Source organism: Balaenoptera acutorostrata, chromosome 9 (assembly GCF_949987535.1).
Source record: "Balaenoptera acutorostrata chromosome 9, mBalAcu1.1, whole genome shotgun sequence".
In the NCBI taxonomy this organism is placed as follows: Eukaryota; Metazoa; Chordata; class Mammalia; order Artiodactyla; family Balaenopteridae; genus Balaenoptera; species Balaenoptera acutorostrata.
In genome coordinates this window covers 94409112-94425497 of record NC_080072.1, presented here as the reverse complement: position 1 = coordinate 94425497, position 16386 = coordinate 94409112, and the positions used below count along the sequence as shown (strand labels likewise).

Below are 16386 nucleotides of genomic sequence, written 5' to 3'. Positions count from 1 at the left end.
CCCAGCCAAGATTGGCTCTGAGGGGCTCAGGGCAGTTAAAAAAAGACCCCTAGTGAGAGCCCAAGATTGGGTGACACCACTTTCTTCCAAGTTTTACTGGCTGAGAGAGCCTGAAATAGATCATATCTCACCCACTAACACACAAAAGGCACAGTTCTAGGCTTAGCTGCAATCAAAGAGGGTCCCCCCTTAACAGGGGAAAAAGTCCAAAATGTTGTTTCTATTACTGAGAAATATAGCTTTTAGCTACTCTTTCATAACAAATATACTTTTACATCTATGAAATGTCCCAACCAGTTTCTTTATCACTGTCATGCCAAGTTGTGAATATAACTCGTTGACTCAGTCATGTGGCTGGGGAGGAAGGTCTCTACGTCTTAATGTTTCATTTTCACTGTCATTTTATCTAGTTGGTTCTTATTAACTGCCATGTTGATGCCTTCACTTGTTTTTCTCTTCCTGTCAAGCACTTTGTCATGTTACACGTAACAACAGTGTTAAGAATTTTTTTCCTAATATCTTATGGGGATGTCTGGGAGGATTTGTCATTCAGCCCTAAAGAACACAATGTCAAAAAGAAGTTTGAGGCTAAAACTGAAGTCTTTTTTTTTGTCAAGGGAAACAAGTTTCTCAATGCCAGCTGGTGAACATAATTGGTTCTCTGGTGGCATTATTCACAGCTTTTCCCTCTGTGCATCTCTTTCTTTTTTTTTTTTTCTTTAGATGCCTTCCATCTTGCTTGTTAAAAGCAAAGGATATTTCAGAGAATTGGAATTCATTAGTCTTCCTAACAGAGGGAGTCTATTTAGATCTAAATTGGTGGTTAGCAAATATACAGATAATTCCCGCACATTCTTATTTATCTTTCCCAGTTCCAAAGACTATAGAAACAGATGCCTCAACGTCTGGCTGGGAGGCTCTAGTCAATGGACTGAAATACAAAGGAATCTTGGATTCAGAATTGACAAAACTCAATAGAAACAAATGGGAACTCTTCCCTGTTAGTAGATTATCTCTATAATCAGATTTCCCTAAGGTACACATAATACCCAGAAATTCTAAGACAAGACTGTAGTCTTTCATGTAAACAAAACAGGAGGCAAAACATAACGGAAGGGAGGTGCACTGATGAAAGCTGGGCTGAAAGCTCTTCACTCCAAACAAAAGTTGCCAGCAGTTCAGCTGCTGGTAGATGCATCCAACAAGTTATCTATTCACATTGGGAGTGTCCTTGTCTGAGCAGAATTTGTGAGCGATTTTTATCAAGTCCTTCAAACCAGCCCTGCCTCTGGAACGAACTTTAGGAGCAGCCCACCTGAATGTAATAGAGACATTTGCAAAGTATATTAGACTAAGTCGTTCATAAAGACAACCCTAGAATTGTACTCACATATCTTAATTAATTGGTTAGACAAATATCTACCCAGTAGCTTTGAAGTAAGATATACTATGCTGCATATTGTGGGAAATAGGACCATGAGTTAGAAAATCCTTCCCTCAAGTAGCTATTAGTGTATGTGACATTTTAACAATTAACTATGGGCATTAAGAAATATACATACTTCATTGGATTCAAAAGAGGGAGACATTCCTGTCAGTTTGGAGAATTGAGGAAAATTTCTCTTAGGAGCTGAGATTTGAGGACTATAATATTTGATAGATGGCAAATGAAGAGGAAAACACATTCAGTGGAGGAAATAGCAGAATTAACAGCATATAGGCAGGAAACAAGAAGTTCAGGTTCATTGTAGCATTGAGTACACGTAGAAGATAAAGTTAAGACAGTAGATAGGAATAAAACTAGAGGGATGGAATATAAGATTTTCCCATATTTCTGAAGGCAAGTTTTCCATATCCAATAAAATATGTCTAACATATTCTTGTAAAAAATTAGTATACTTCACAACAGTGGAGAAAAGCATATCTTTGAAAAAATAATGGTGTTCTCCTTACCCACCATAAGGGATATAATTTTATTTTCTTTTATTGGGGTAGGAAGAAAGAGTTAGATTAAAATTTTCAATTTGATACAGTTGCTCCAAGGGAATTAGTAATATAAAGACTTTACTCCTTTTCTTTATCGCCAAATAATCCTCTAAAGGAAAGCCTGAGCAATTCTACTTCACCTTCATCAATATGAAGTCAGAAAGTAGAAGAATGAGGAGAGACCTAGAAACCTGTCTTCAGCTCTTAACTCAAGGCTGATTCTATCTCTTCCCTGGAGTTTCATATAACATGGTTCATAGTGTGTCTTTATTCAAATCATGCTTTTCCCATTGGACAATGTCCGATAAACAATATAGACATAATAACCCACTGACAACTAAATAGCAGGGACTAATATCTCTTAAGTAAGTGAAGATACAGCCCCAGAAAATTGTCTCCAAAATTCTAGTTCAACATCCAAATAGAAAAGAGATTTAAAGGAGTTTTCTATTGGAGCTTTGTGTAAGACTAGGTCTTTTGGAGAGTAAGGGTGGGCGTTTTCTGGCATTTAATTAAACAGTATTTTCTAGGATCTTAGATATAGTACTTTTACTAGTGTGAGTGGGAAAATAAAGCTGAGAAAAGTGAAATTGTGTGCTAAAAGGAGGATTTTTTGTGTTTCACTTAAATGTACCTGCTTATGGCCGCATAGCACAGGGAGATCAGCTCCGTGCTTTGTGTCCACCTAGAGGGGTACGATAGGGAGGGTGGGAGGGAGACGCAAGAGGGAGGAGATATGGGGATGTATGTATATGTATAGCTGATTCACTTTGTTATACAGCAGAAACTAACACACCATTATAAAGCAATTATACTCCAATAAAGATGTTAAAAATAAATAAATAAATGTACCTGCTTATGAAGAAATAATGAGTAGGGGTTTATCTAAGCTCAAGGAAAATTATGCTAAAATAACTTCATTAGATAAAAAATAATTTAAACCGTGTTATAACAGAAAATTTATACTTTCAGTTTTAAAGTATTTATTTTTCATCAATTTCAATACCTGAGTCTCAGTCAAAAAATCAGAGTCTCTGATTCATAGTGCAGCACTAAGATATTAACATAGAGAAACACCTCCATTAAAATAAATTAAAGAGAAATTATTGAATTATTTTTTTAAAGTATATTAAAATAATAATATTGTATTGTAGGGCATATTATGTATGTAAATGTAAGGGGAACAGGTAAATAGAATTTTACTGTTGTAAGATTTGTACATTTTATATGAAGTATAATAGCATTAATTCTAAGTACATTGTATTAAGTTAATGATGGGTATGGAAATACCTAAAATAACATCTATAAATAATAGACAGAGGGATTGCAAAAAAGCTAATTTGATTTTAGAGGAACTAAAATCAAATATTAAAAAATATTTAATTTATCCAAAGTAAGGCAGGATAAGGGGAGCAGAAAACAGAAAACAGATGAGACAGCTAGAAAACAAATAGCAAGATGGTATTGGTAAATGGACAAAACACTTCCATTAAAATGCATAGATTGATGGGTTAAAATAGCAATACCCTGGAACACTACTCAGCAACAAAAAAGAGTGAACTATTGATACACACAACAACTTGGATGAACCTGAAGGGAATTACACTGAATGAAAGAAGCCAACCTCAAAGGTAAGATACTACATGGTTCCATTTATGTAATATTCTTGAGATAACACAATTATAAAGATGGAGAAGGGATTTATTGGTTGCCAGGGGCTAAGGGTTAGAGGGGAGAAAGGATTGTGGCTATAAAGGAACAGTACCAGGGAGCCCTGTGGTGATGATTGTGTAGCTTGATGTGGTGGTAGTGGTGGTTACACAAAGCTACACATATGATAAAATTATAGAGAAACATACACACACATGCAAATGAGTATATGTAAAACTGGAGAAATCTGAATAAGCACCAAAGTCCATTTTCTAGTATTGATACTGTACTGTATTTTTGCAAGATGTTAACATTGGAGGGCATTGGGTGAGGGTGCACAGAACCTCCCTATAAATTTATTAGCAACTTCCTGTAAATTTATAGTTATTTCAAAATAAAAAGTTTGACAAAATGAAAGACCAAACTACATGCTCTGTCTAAGAGATGACTTTGAGTACCACAGAAATTGAAAATAAAAGGATGGCAAAATACATACCATGCAAAAAGTAAGCATGAAAAAAACTTCAAGAAAAAGAATATTACCAGGGATAAAGAAGGGTATTTTATAATGGTAAAAGGTTCTGTTCGTTAAGAAGACATACGATCTTAAATGCGTATGCATCTAATAACAGGGAAGAGAAATAGACAAACCACAATTATAACTGGGGATTGTTATACCCCTCTCTATGAAATTAATAGAACAACTGGACAAAAAAATTGTTATAGGAGATTTTAACAATATTATAAACACATTTATTGAATTTACATTTATAGAACAGTGCACCCTTCTATTCAACATTGCACTAAAGTGTCGAGTCAGGGCAGTAGGCAATAAAAGGAAAGAAAAGCTATAAAGATTGGAAAGAAAGACGTACAGCTTTCATTATTCGCAGACAGCATGATCTTCTACAGAGAAAATTTGAAAGAATCTACAAAAAGACTCAAAAATTAATGAGATGGCAGGGTCACAGGATCAAGGCCAATATATACAAATCAGTTATATTTTTGTATGCTAGCAAGTAACAGAGACCCAAAATTAAAATACATTTATATTATTAAAATTTTAATTCTCTTTCTTATCAAAAAATATCATTTATAATAGCATCAAAAATGTGAAATACTTAGGGATAAATTTAACCAGATATGTGCAGAACACTGAAAAACACTAAACATTATGCAAAGAAATTAAAGAACTAAACAAATGGAGAGATACACTGTTGTCATGGATTGGAAGCTTATTGTTAAGATGTTGATTCTCCTTAAATTGATCTATAGATTTAATGCAATCTCAATAAAAATCTGGTAGTCTTTAAAATAGAAATTGATGAATTTTCTTAAGTTTATATAGAAATGCAAAGTACCTAGAAGAGTCAAAACAATTTTAAAACAGAAGAATAAGGTTGGAAGACTCACACTATCTGATTTCAAGACTTCTGTAATGCACAGTAATTGACACAGTGTATTGATGTAAGGAGAAATATATTGATTAGTTGGACAGAATAGAATGCAAAAATAGACCAAAACTATATAAAGAACTTCTGCAACTCAATAATAAGGTAATAAACAACCTATTTTTTTAAAAGTAAAAGATTTGAGCGAATACTGTATTTTAAAAGATATACAGTTGACAAGTAAGCACATGGAAGGATGTTCAACATCATTAATTTTTAGTGAAATGAAAGTTTAAAACCACATCGAGATATCACAAATCTACTTTGTGGTGACAAATCTACTAGAATGGTTAAAATTTAAAGAGACTGACAATATCAAGTGCTGGCGATCATGTGGAGGAACTGAAACTCTCAGACATTGCAGGTGGAACGCAAAATAACACATCCACTTTGGAAAACAGTTTGGCAGTTTCTTATAAAGTTAAACATAGACTTATACAACTCAGCAATCCCACACCTAAGTATTTATCCAACAGAAGTGAAAACGTATGCAAATGTTTATAGTGACTTTATTCATAATTGCTCCGATTTGGAAACAACCCACATCACATGTCCAACAACTGGTAAATAAGTAAACAAATTGCAGTACATTTGTACAATAGAATACTACTACTGATATATGCAACAACACAACACTGATGGCTCTCAAAGGCATTATTCTAAGTGAAAGAAGCCAAAAACAAAGAATAAAATACAAAATGATTCCATTTATATGACATTCTAGAAAGGCAAAACTATAGGGAGAAAAAAGAAAATCTGTGGTTGCCAGAGACTGGGGCTAGGGGGAAGGGACTGGCTTAAAACAGATGAGTTTCAGGGACTTCCCTGGTGGTCCAGGGGTAAAGAATCCCCCTTACAATACAGGGGATGCGGGTTTGGTCCCTGGTCAGGGAACTAAAATCCCACATGCCGCAGGGTAATTAAGACCGTGCACCACAACTACAGATCCCAGGCGCTCTGGAGCCCACGCGCCACAACTAGCGAAGAGAAAACCCACATGCCACAACTAGAGAGAAGCCCACACACTGCAACGAAAGATCCTGCATGCCTCCATGAAGATCCCGCATGCCGCAATTAAGACCTGATGCAGCCAAAAATAAATAATAAATAAATCTTTAAAAAAAAAAGATGAGTTTCAGTCTATATAATTTAGACCTCAAATTTTAAAATGCATCAAAATTTCATAGGATGCAGTTAAATTAGTGCTTGGAAAACTTATAACTTTAAATGCTAAAATTATAAAAGAAAAAAGGTTTAAAATCAATGATATAACTTTCCACTTTAAGAAACAAGATAAAGAGGAACAAATTAAGTACACAGTAAGTAGAAGAAAGGAAATAAAGATAAGAGTAGATATCAGTGAAATAGAAAACAATAAGGAAAATTCAAAACCAATATTTGGTTCTTTAAAGAAATAAATTAAATTGATAAACATTTGGCAATATTGGTCAAGGGAAAATAAGAGAAAACACAAATTACCAATATGAGGAATGAAAGAGGCAGTATCACTGGAGATCCTTTGGACATTAAAAGAATTAAAAGAGAATATTATGAACAAATAAATTTGCAACTTTGATGAAATAGACAAATTCCTTGAAAAATACAAATTACCAAAACGGACACAAGAAGAAATAGAAAATTTGAATATTCCTATATATGTTAATGAAATTGAATTTATATTTAAATACCTTCCCACAAAGATAACTCCAGTCCCAGATAGTTTTACTGGTGAATTTTATCAAACATTAGGGAAGGAAATTATCCATGTTACACAATTCCTTCAGGAAATTGAGGAGGGAACACTTTTCAATGAGTTTTATAAAGCCAGAATAACCCTGACACCAAAACCAGACAAATACATTACAAGAAATAAAACTATAGCCCAATACTCCTCATTAACATAGATGCAACCTACAATAAGTAGGAATTCAAATCCAGAAATATATATCAAGATCAAGCAGAGTTTATTCTAGGAATGCAGGGGTGGTTTAACATTTGAAAATCAATCAAAAATAATTTACCATATTAACTGCATAAAACAGAAGAATCATATGATCATTCAAATTGATTGAGAAAAAATTTGATGTAATTTAGTATCGTTCATGATTTTTAAAATATCTCTCAGCACATAGCAAATAAGAGGGGACTTTTTCAACCTGATAAAGATCATCTATGAAAAATCTATAGCTAACATCACACTTAATGGTGAAAGATTTTTCTGTAAGAATGGAAACAAATAAAAATGTCTGCTCTCACCACTTCCATTAACACTGTAGTAGAGGTCTTAGGCAATGCAACAAGACAAGAAGAATAAAGGGCACACAGATTAAAAAAGAAAGAAGTAAAACTATTTGCAGATGAAATGATTGTATATGTAGAAAATATTAATCTGAAAAACTACTAGAATTAGTAAGTGAATTTTGCAAGGTCACAGGACACAAAGTCAACGTACAAAATGAATCCTATTTCTTTATAATGACAACAAATAACTAGAACATTTAAAATTTTAAGTAATATTTAGAGCCACATCAAAAATACTTTGGGATAAGTTTAATGGAAATATGTATAAAACTTCTACATTTAAAATTATAAAACACTGCTGAAGACCCAAATAAATGGAGAGACATACCATATTCAAAGACTGGAAAACTCAGTGTTGTTAAATGTCAATTCTCCCCTAAATTTCTCTGTGGGTCCCACATCATTCCAAGCAAACTCCCAGCAGGTTTTTTATTTTTAATGAAGTGTGACAAACTGAATATAAAATTTATGTAGAAGTACAAAGGTTCTAAAAAGCCAAACTATCTTAAAAATGAAGAACAAAGTTCAAGGACTTACACTATCTGATTTCAAGATATCAGATAGTCTGACACTTATAAGTTAACTTAATTTTCAGCCAAGACATCAAAGTAATTCAACGGGGAAAGGAAAGCCTTTTCAAAAAATGGTGATGGAACAAATCCTTTCTAAATGCAAAAACAAAAACAAAACAAAACACAAAACAACAGCAAAAAACTTTGACCTATGCCTCACACCATTACAAAAATTAATTCTCAAGATCACAGAACTAAATCTAAGGAGCTAAAAACTATAAATCTTCTGAAAGAAAATATAGGAAAATATTTTGGTAAACTTGTAGTAGCAAAGATTTCTTAGATAGTACCCAGAAAGCACTAACCATAAATAAAGAACTGGTAAAAAAATGGACTTCATTAAATTTAAAAATTTCTGTCCATCACAAGACCCATTAGGAAAATGAGTAGGCAAGCCACAGACTGAGAATAAACATTTGCAATACATAGATGACAAAGGACTTGTGTCCAGAATATATAAGCAATCCCTATAAATCTATAATAAAAATACAACCAACAAAATAAAAAATAGGAAAAGACTTAAACAGGTACTTCACAAAGAAAGATATATAAGTGGCCAATAAACACATAAAAAAAGAGCCCTTAATTATTAGCCATGGGAAGTATAAAGAAAAACCACAATGAAATATCCCTACACGCTTACCAGAATGGCTAAAATTAAAAAGACTGATAACACTTAGTGTTGGTGAAGATGTGGGGAAATGGGAACTCTCATAGCTGATGGGCGGGAGCATACAATGTACAACCACTTTGTAAATCAGTCTGGCAGTTTCTCATTAAATGTACATCTATCCTATGAGAAGTGGCAGTTATTCCACTTCTAGGTTTTACTGAAGAGAAAAAAAAACATATGTACACCAAAATACTTGTACAGAAATGTTCACAGCAGCTTTATTCATAATATACTAAAACTGGAAACAACCCATATGCCTATCAACAGGAGAATGGATAAACAAATCATGGTATAGCCATAACCAAATACTACTTATCAATAAAAAAGAAAAACTACTGATATGCACAACAACATGAATGAAGCTCAAAAATATGATGAAAGAAATCAGAACAGCAGTTGTCCTTGTGGATGGAGGGGATGATGATTGACTGGGAAGGAAATGGGAGATCTTTCTGGGGTGATGGAAATGTTTGACGTATTGATAGGGATATGGATTATGTGGGTGCATGCAATAATCAAAACTCATACTGTGCATTTCAATATCTGTATATTATACCTCAATTGGAAAAAAAGTTTTGAGAAGTAAATTGAAAAACAATTATTAAACTACTTTAACAAACAAGCTCAGTAAAGTCTGCTTTTAAAAGAAATCAAAAGAAATTTGGGATCTATTGATACTGAAGACTTTGTAATTAAGAAAAAGGAGAAAGAAGAAGCAGAGATAATTACACGGGCCATCACTGAGGGCTTCCTAAGACCTCTGCTAACTGCTTTACATGCACTTTCTCATTTAATACCCACAACAACCCATTTTTCAGACATAGTAGGAAAGATGAGCTTTAATAAACAAATCTTCCCACTACCCTTAGCAAATACCTTAGGTATAAAGTCCCTTAAAAACTCAGGATAGCAAGGCACTTTTTCCCCCCTTTTAAAATTTCAGGCAGTAAGTTGTAGAAGTTGTTTCATAAACCCACTACTATCACTAAGAAATGTGAACCATAGAAAATAATGCCTATTACCATTTTGGGTTTCAGCAATGCTCATAAAATATGTTCTGTGGCCTATGACCACAATTCTTAAAACATCTTATTTCTGTGAAATTCCTATTTCTAGACTATCTGCCCTCACAATGTAAGTCGGGGGCTAGAAAGCATGATTTGCCTAATAAATATTTACCCCAGGCTCACTGCTGAGTCTAGCACAACTTCTCTATCAGCTCAACGAGAGTTTCAAGAATAAAACTTCTCCTAGACCCCTGCGTAAAGAGCAGGTAGTTTTACAAAAGAATGATGGGACTAGGAGATGGTAAGATGGTCCTTACCACATCCAACACAGCGCGGACAAACACATCCAGGTATACTGTGGTGGCCTGGGTCCAGTTGTGAACTGGCCTCACTTCCTTGCGATATTTCTGTAATAGCTGCTTGGTGAGATGATGCAGAGCAGAACTCCTGGGATGAGGGGTATCTATGGCCAGGATTCCTGAAAAAGAAAACTATCATCGTTTTCATCGTTTATGAAAATAAAAGGAACTTAGCATCTTTAGGACACTTCAGACTGCTCAGGACTCAGTGGCTCCTAGCAAGATATAGTTTTCAGCTCATCCAAACTGCTTAAGTTCACAGCCAACTAGCGGGCTTATTGGCAGACACTTATTTAAAGTAAGCTGATGACATAGAAAATAAACTTATGGTTACCAAACTGGAAAGAGGGGGAAGGGATAAATTAGGACTTTGGGATTAACAGATACACACTACTGTATATAAAATAAACAACAAGGACCTACTGCATAGCACAGGGAACTATATTCAATATCTTATAATAACCTACAATGGAAAAGAATCTTAAAAAGAATACGTGTGTGTGTGTGTGTGTGTGTGTGTGTGTGTGTGTATAACTGAATCACTTTGCTGTATACCTGAAACATTGTAAATCAACTATACTTCAATTAAAAAGCAAAAAAAAAAAAAAGCAAAGTAAGCTGATGGTCTAAGTGCCCAATGGAGAAATCTCATTGTAAAGATAAATAAATCAACCCCATCTCTGAGGATGTAAACTTGCACCTACAGTTCCATTTTTACAACAATCTTGCATCTTGGAGACAGCATCCTTTCTTTTTTCCGTATCACCCCCTCCCGGTACATAGGAGAAAGCTTCCTATGCACTTAGCCAACATTTAACTTCCTCTTTGGATTTTTCTTTGGATTTTCCATTTGTAATTCAAAATCATATTGAAAGCCCAAGCAGAAACATGGACAAACCAGTTGAACCCAGAGATTTGTGTGGATTTCTGAATAATGGGATTAGTGAGATTCCAATTCATATTTTTCTCCTCAAAAATGTATCTTTTCTCTCACTCTGCCTTAAAATGCACTTGTCAGAAAATGAGATCTTCATTTTGGGAAAATTCTCTGTGGTTCCAGGGAACAACCATTTCCTATGACCCAGGAATCTTGATTTGTAGAGGAGCCGTGATTGGTGTTGAGGCCGGGAAGGCCAGGGGAAAGCAAGCAAGAGAAATGAGCACCAGCAATTGGAAGTGACAAATCTGTGAGGGCTTTCTCGGAATTGCAAAAAGATATTTTGTTCACCAGCTTTGCCGGCCCCTGGGGGATTCAAAGCTTCGCTAAGTCATTGGACTGAAGCAAATTGCACACCTCCCGCCAACAGCGCCTGAGTGAAATCTATCTGTAGTGTCCTGCGCGTGAATTCACCTCGGCTCTCAGCAGTTTTGATGGTTATTTTGATGAGCTGCTGAAGGCACGCGGGATCCAACAGAAAACTGTAAATGAGATATCCTCTCCCCATGCGACAATCCTGTTTATGCCCATCTCTTTATGAATGATACTGTGTCACTTGCTGCCGCAGGCAGCAATTTCTATATTTATCAATGTCGGTGTGACCAAAATGCTAACAACGGTGCTGGAGGTGCAATTCCAGACTCATTGTGGGCAGTGGAATATTCACTTCCATTACCATCTGAACTGGGAATCTAATTAGCGTTTTAACTCCCTAACTATTCACCCGACAAGATGCCAGAAGTGGCAACAGCTATTCTGGCATGCGGGACTAAGGTGGGTGGCTCGCGTCAGGCATCATCTTTAGTTTCTATGAACTGTGATTGTCAAAAAATGTGCTGTGAATCTCTCTACCTGAGACTGTTTCTCGCTGGTGGACCCTGGGGGGAGAGAATTCTGGAGCCCAAAGCAAAGCTGGTCTGGTGCTTTTCCTGAGAACTTCGCTTTGGGCGAGTTCACTCTTACCTCCCTTGGAAGCTCCCAATTCAAGCCCAGTTGGGGAACCACTGAAATGTGCCTGTTTCAATACAGGAAACCACTTGAGACAGAGTTAAGACATAATTCTGAGAAATGAATGTGTGTTCCCTATACCCTCTGTTCAAGGAGACTCAAATTCCCCTCTGATACCTTTTCTAGGAAACAATCCATAGGTCCCCTATGGGTAAACACATACTTTCTAGAATGTGTCAAAGTCTTTGGGTAAAAAGAGAATGTTCTGGAAGCTGGAAATAGGAACAAAAGAGAAACAGGCAATGATTGGAGAAAAATCAGAAGCAAACGGAAGTATGCTTAAATAAACTACAGAGGGAAAGAGTTCTTTGTTTAAAATGGGAAGAAATAATGAATTACATTTCTACTATGAGTGCAAATTTGCCTGAGAAGAAAGATCAATTAGAGGAGAGAGATTAAGGATTTAAGTGACCATTAATTAACAGTAAATTATGCCCCTTGAAAGCTAATGTGACATTCACACAGGCAATAAATGACTCACAGTTCAGTGATGTTTCAACAGACACTGATGGAAACTATCAACAGACCCAGGAGAGATTCCTCACTAGCACTGCCTCCTTGAATGCCAATAATCAGCTTCAAATAATTCACTTGTAAAATTTCTGGAAAGTAGAATGTGTTAGGAACTGAGCTGTGAAGCACTTTTAGGTGAAGAGAGATTTAAAAAAGATAAGAATACAGTAGAATTATTCCTTTGTTTTCCTTATTTCAATGAGTTACACACACGCCTATCTTAGAGTGTTCTGGGCACTTTGATGAAAAAAGCTCTTTTTGCTTTAGTGAGTATACCACCTTTAGGATTATGAGAGTGATACTGAGACAGGCTGGGACCTGGGACCTAGTGCTTTGCTGCAGTGCTTACATCTGGACAAACATCTCCTTAAGAAGCAAAATACAAAGAAACTAAAAGGGACTAAAAATAACTGTGTGCATGTGCAGTTAGGGCAAATTATGGACAACAAGATACAAAAAGACCAAAAAAACCCAGCTGCCACTTCTGAAGAGCAGGGGGCAAAAGCAGGGTATTGCACATGCCCCCTGCACACAGCACCACCAAAGGGGTGGGCAGACCACCTCAGCCACCACTCCAACCCGACCCCTGGACCCGCCCCTACCCTCACCCCATGTAAGGAAGCAGCTCGTCCCACCTCAGGAAGCAAGCAAGGGAACCTGTTACTTGTTTTTGCTCCTCCCTGCTATAGTAGGGGTCCCAGTAGAGCCTTGCCTGAATTTCTTGTCTGGCCTCTTATCAATTTCTATTGATTAAGGAAGGCCAAGAAACCTGGTTGGTAGCAATACATATATCTGAGATGTTACAAGGAAACAGAGGTTTGGGTGCATGGTACTACTGAATACCTAATACTGATTAAATAATTTGTTGTGTGCCAGGCACTGGGCTGAGAGCCCTTTACATGAATTATCTCATTTAACTTCTACAAGAATAGGTACTCTACAGCCCCGTGAAGGGTCACTTACAGGTGAGGGACTCTAGGCCTAGTGAGGTGAGTACCACTGAAGATCGCACAGCTTGTAAGTGAGGAGGCCGGAATTTAAACAAGACTGATCTGGATGCATAGGTCAAGCTCTTACTCTGGCACTACCCTGAACTGGCTCCCTGAGAACACTAGGAACAGCAGTGAGTAACCCTTCAAAAGGAAGAGTTGCATGTTGTACATTTTTGGACAGAAACAGCCCATTGTTATTTTCTGTGTTTGTGGGGTTTTTAAAAATATTTATTTATTTGGCTGTGCCGGGGCTTAGTTGCAGCACTCGGGATCTTTTAGTTGCAGCATGTGAACCCTTAGTTGCTGCCTGTGGGATTTGTTCCCTGACCAGGGATCGAACCTGGGTCCCTTGCATTGGGAGCACGGAGTCTTAGCCACTGGACCGCCAGGGAAGTCCCCATTTGTGTGTTTTCAGGTCAGTGATATCTTACATTTGCATTGCACCTTACAATTTCATAATGCTATCTTCTTCGGTCTTCATGAGTATACAAAATAAACAGTTAACTTACAGGGAAACAGAGTCTCTAAGAGGTTAATTGACTTGCCCGGGGTCACGTGGCTGGTGAGTAGAGTGGCAGGAACTAGATGGCTCTAATCCAGGCCTCCTACCCCAGCACACTGTCTCCTGGGTGCAGCGGTGAATTGGTGGTTGGTTCAGGGCTTTAATGTTTACAAATCATCTTGATATTAAACCAGTAAAAATTCCAAAGCATGAATTTTTCTGCAACAAATGTTCTCAGTATGATTTATGGTCAAGCACTGATTACGAGACACTGTTAAAACACTTTCTCTGCCACAGTTAGAGCAAAAATCAAGCATAATGCAAAACATTAGAAAGAGAAATCATTAAGAAGAATTTCTTCTGTTTTCAAACCTTCATTTTTCTATTTTACCTTACTTAGTTTAATGTTCACAATTATTTTCTGCTAAGAAACCCATTTGACATTTAATGAAATTCCCTCTGTTTTCATTTTTATAATTAAGATATGCTTTTATCCTTTAAGTTCAACACCTAGCATTTTTATACTTTAATGATAAGTGGCTATTTTTCTTCTCTACCCAGTAAAAAAATCATTGCCAGCTGCTTGGCTACCAAATTCCTTCCTCATCTCCGTAATCGACTCATTCCACTTTCAGTTATATTTTAAAACATGGAAATTCAGATACGAGCTCTAGGAGAACCCTCAAGAAAATGGGGTGTTGGGAAACACCAGCATAAACATAACTTTTTGATTTGTGTATATTTTCTAAGAACCAATTGTATCCTAATTCAAATGGCTCAGTTCAGTAGAGTTAATACTGGCACTATGGAATTTTAGTTCCAGAAATTTAGGGAAAGAAAACATATATACATATATATATATATATATATATTAGTTTCTAAAGTATTTTTAAGGGGAATTGTACACTCAAAACATGCAAGTTTATAGAGCTCATCTTTAGAGAAACACTCATCACCTACACAGACTTTGTACGGCTGGATGTAAAGCCCCTAATACCAAAATGACATCCAGGTTTCTGTAGCCCTGATGGATCCAAGGGACTCTCTCCCTGGGTTACTAAAAGCCAAGACTACTTTGGATAATAAAAATATACTATTCAGACATAAAGTAAATCTGAAAGAGAATACCCCAAACTCTCAATGTCAATTGTTGTAAAGAAAGCTTGATTTCTAAGGAAGCAGAAATTTATCAGACAATTATAACATTTCAGAGCATATTTTCAGCCATGTGTAAAGCCCCACTGTGTGACCCTAGGTGTATATACATCTATAATTGTAGGAGCAAAGTCGTAACAAATTGTTGGTCTCCGTGTAGCTTCACAGGACTGACGTTTTATAGATGGTAAATAAAAACAAACACTTGTGAGGAATTATACAGCACAACGTAGAAAACCATGTCTCTAGCTTCTAGGCATTAATATTCAAAGCCTAGTAATATCATTAAAGGACTCACCTGAGGTGGCCACCAGGACCAAGGGCCACAGAGGGGCCATTGAACGTGCCAGTGTTCCCCAGGCACTTCCAGAAGATGAGAAACACGAACTTGCCTGTTGGATGGAATGCCACTCAATCTTTCCTGAAAGACCTCCTTTCCATTCCGTTCTTCTCTGTTTGCCAGTTTATGCTGTCCTTGCTGGTGCTATTTTGTAAACACTAAATGGGACCAAAGGCAGTACCAGCACCACACAAATGTTTTGGAATTGATGGCATTGCAATACCTCTTAACTTCTCCATTTGGTTCTGTCCCAGGATCAGATCTTGGCCAACATTTCAATTTCCCTGACAGGAGATAGCTAAGTGAATAATGTAATCTAAGAGGAGCCCCTAAGGAGGGGAAATTCCACACTAATGTGATTTCCTTTACAGCGTTTACCTAAGGCAGTGCTCTTGCTGACATTTAGGACACTAATTTCATTAATAATTGAGATCCAAATAGCTGATCTAAATCAGACTTATGCAGTAACATCTTCAGCATTTGACTATGATTTTTGGACTCTTGAATTACACTAAGCTAATGGAAACCTGGTATTGTCAAATGAAGAGCAACTGCTAACAGTACAGTGGGAAGAGTGCCTTTTGTTTCTCCTAAGCCCCTTTCATTAAAAGAAACATCGATTTTTGATAAATAGAAATGCTTCTTAAATTCTCACTGCCCACAATTCAGAAAGTAACTACATAAGAGAGAATGCGTCTAGGCTTACTGAAGATGAAAACTACTAAAGTTTAACATCACTCAATAAAAACTGGGGTTTTTTTGTTCACTTTTTGATTGAGCCCCGTTCACTTTTCATTATTAAGGAAAAAGATGCATCATTCCACATTACTCTATCTTGCATTGGTAGAACCCCTAGATGCTCTAGAAACAAAAATTAAATTTCATACCATTTCCAACATCTGCCTGCTTTTTACTATAGATGGAATGTAGAGGCACAGGT

At 36.4% G+C, this 16386-nt stretch overlaps 1 protein-coding gene across 1 annotated transcript in view; it reads right to left on the bottom strand.

The window, feature by feature from the left end:
* Positions 1-15444, bottom strand: part of HTR3B (5-hydroxytryptamine receptor 3B) — a 35423-nt gene extending 19979 nt beyond the window's left edge. The window contains exons 1-2 of the mRNA XM_007172031.1: positions 15405-15444; positions 9958-10118 (exon numbers count right to left, since the gene is read on the bottom strand). Of these exons, the coding sequence (XP_007172093.1) occupies positions 9958-10118; positions 15405-15444 (201 nt within the window). The remainder of the gene's footprint in view (positions 1-9957; positions 10119-15404) is intronic.
* Between the last annotated feature and the right edge of the window lie 942 nt (positions 15445-16386).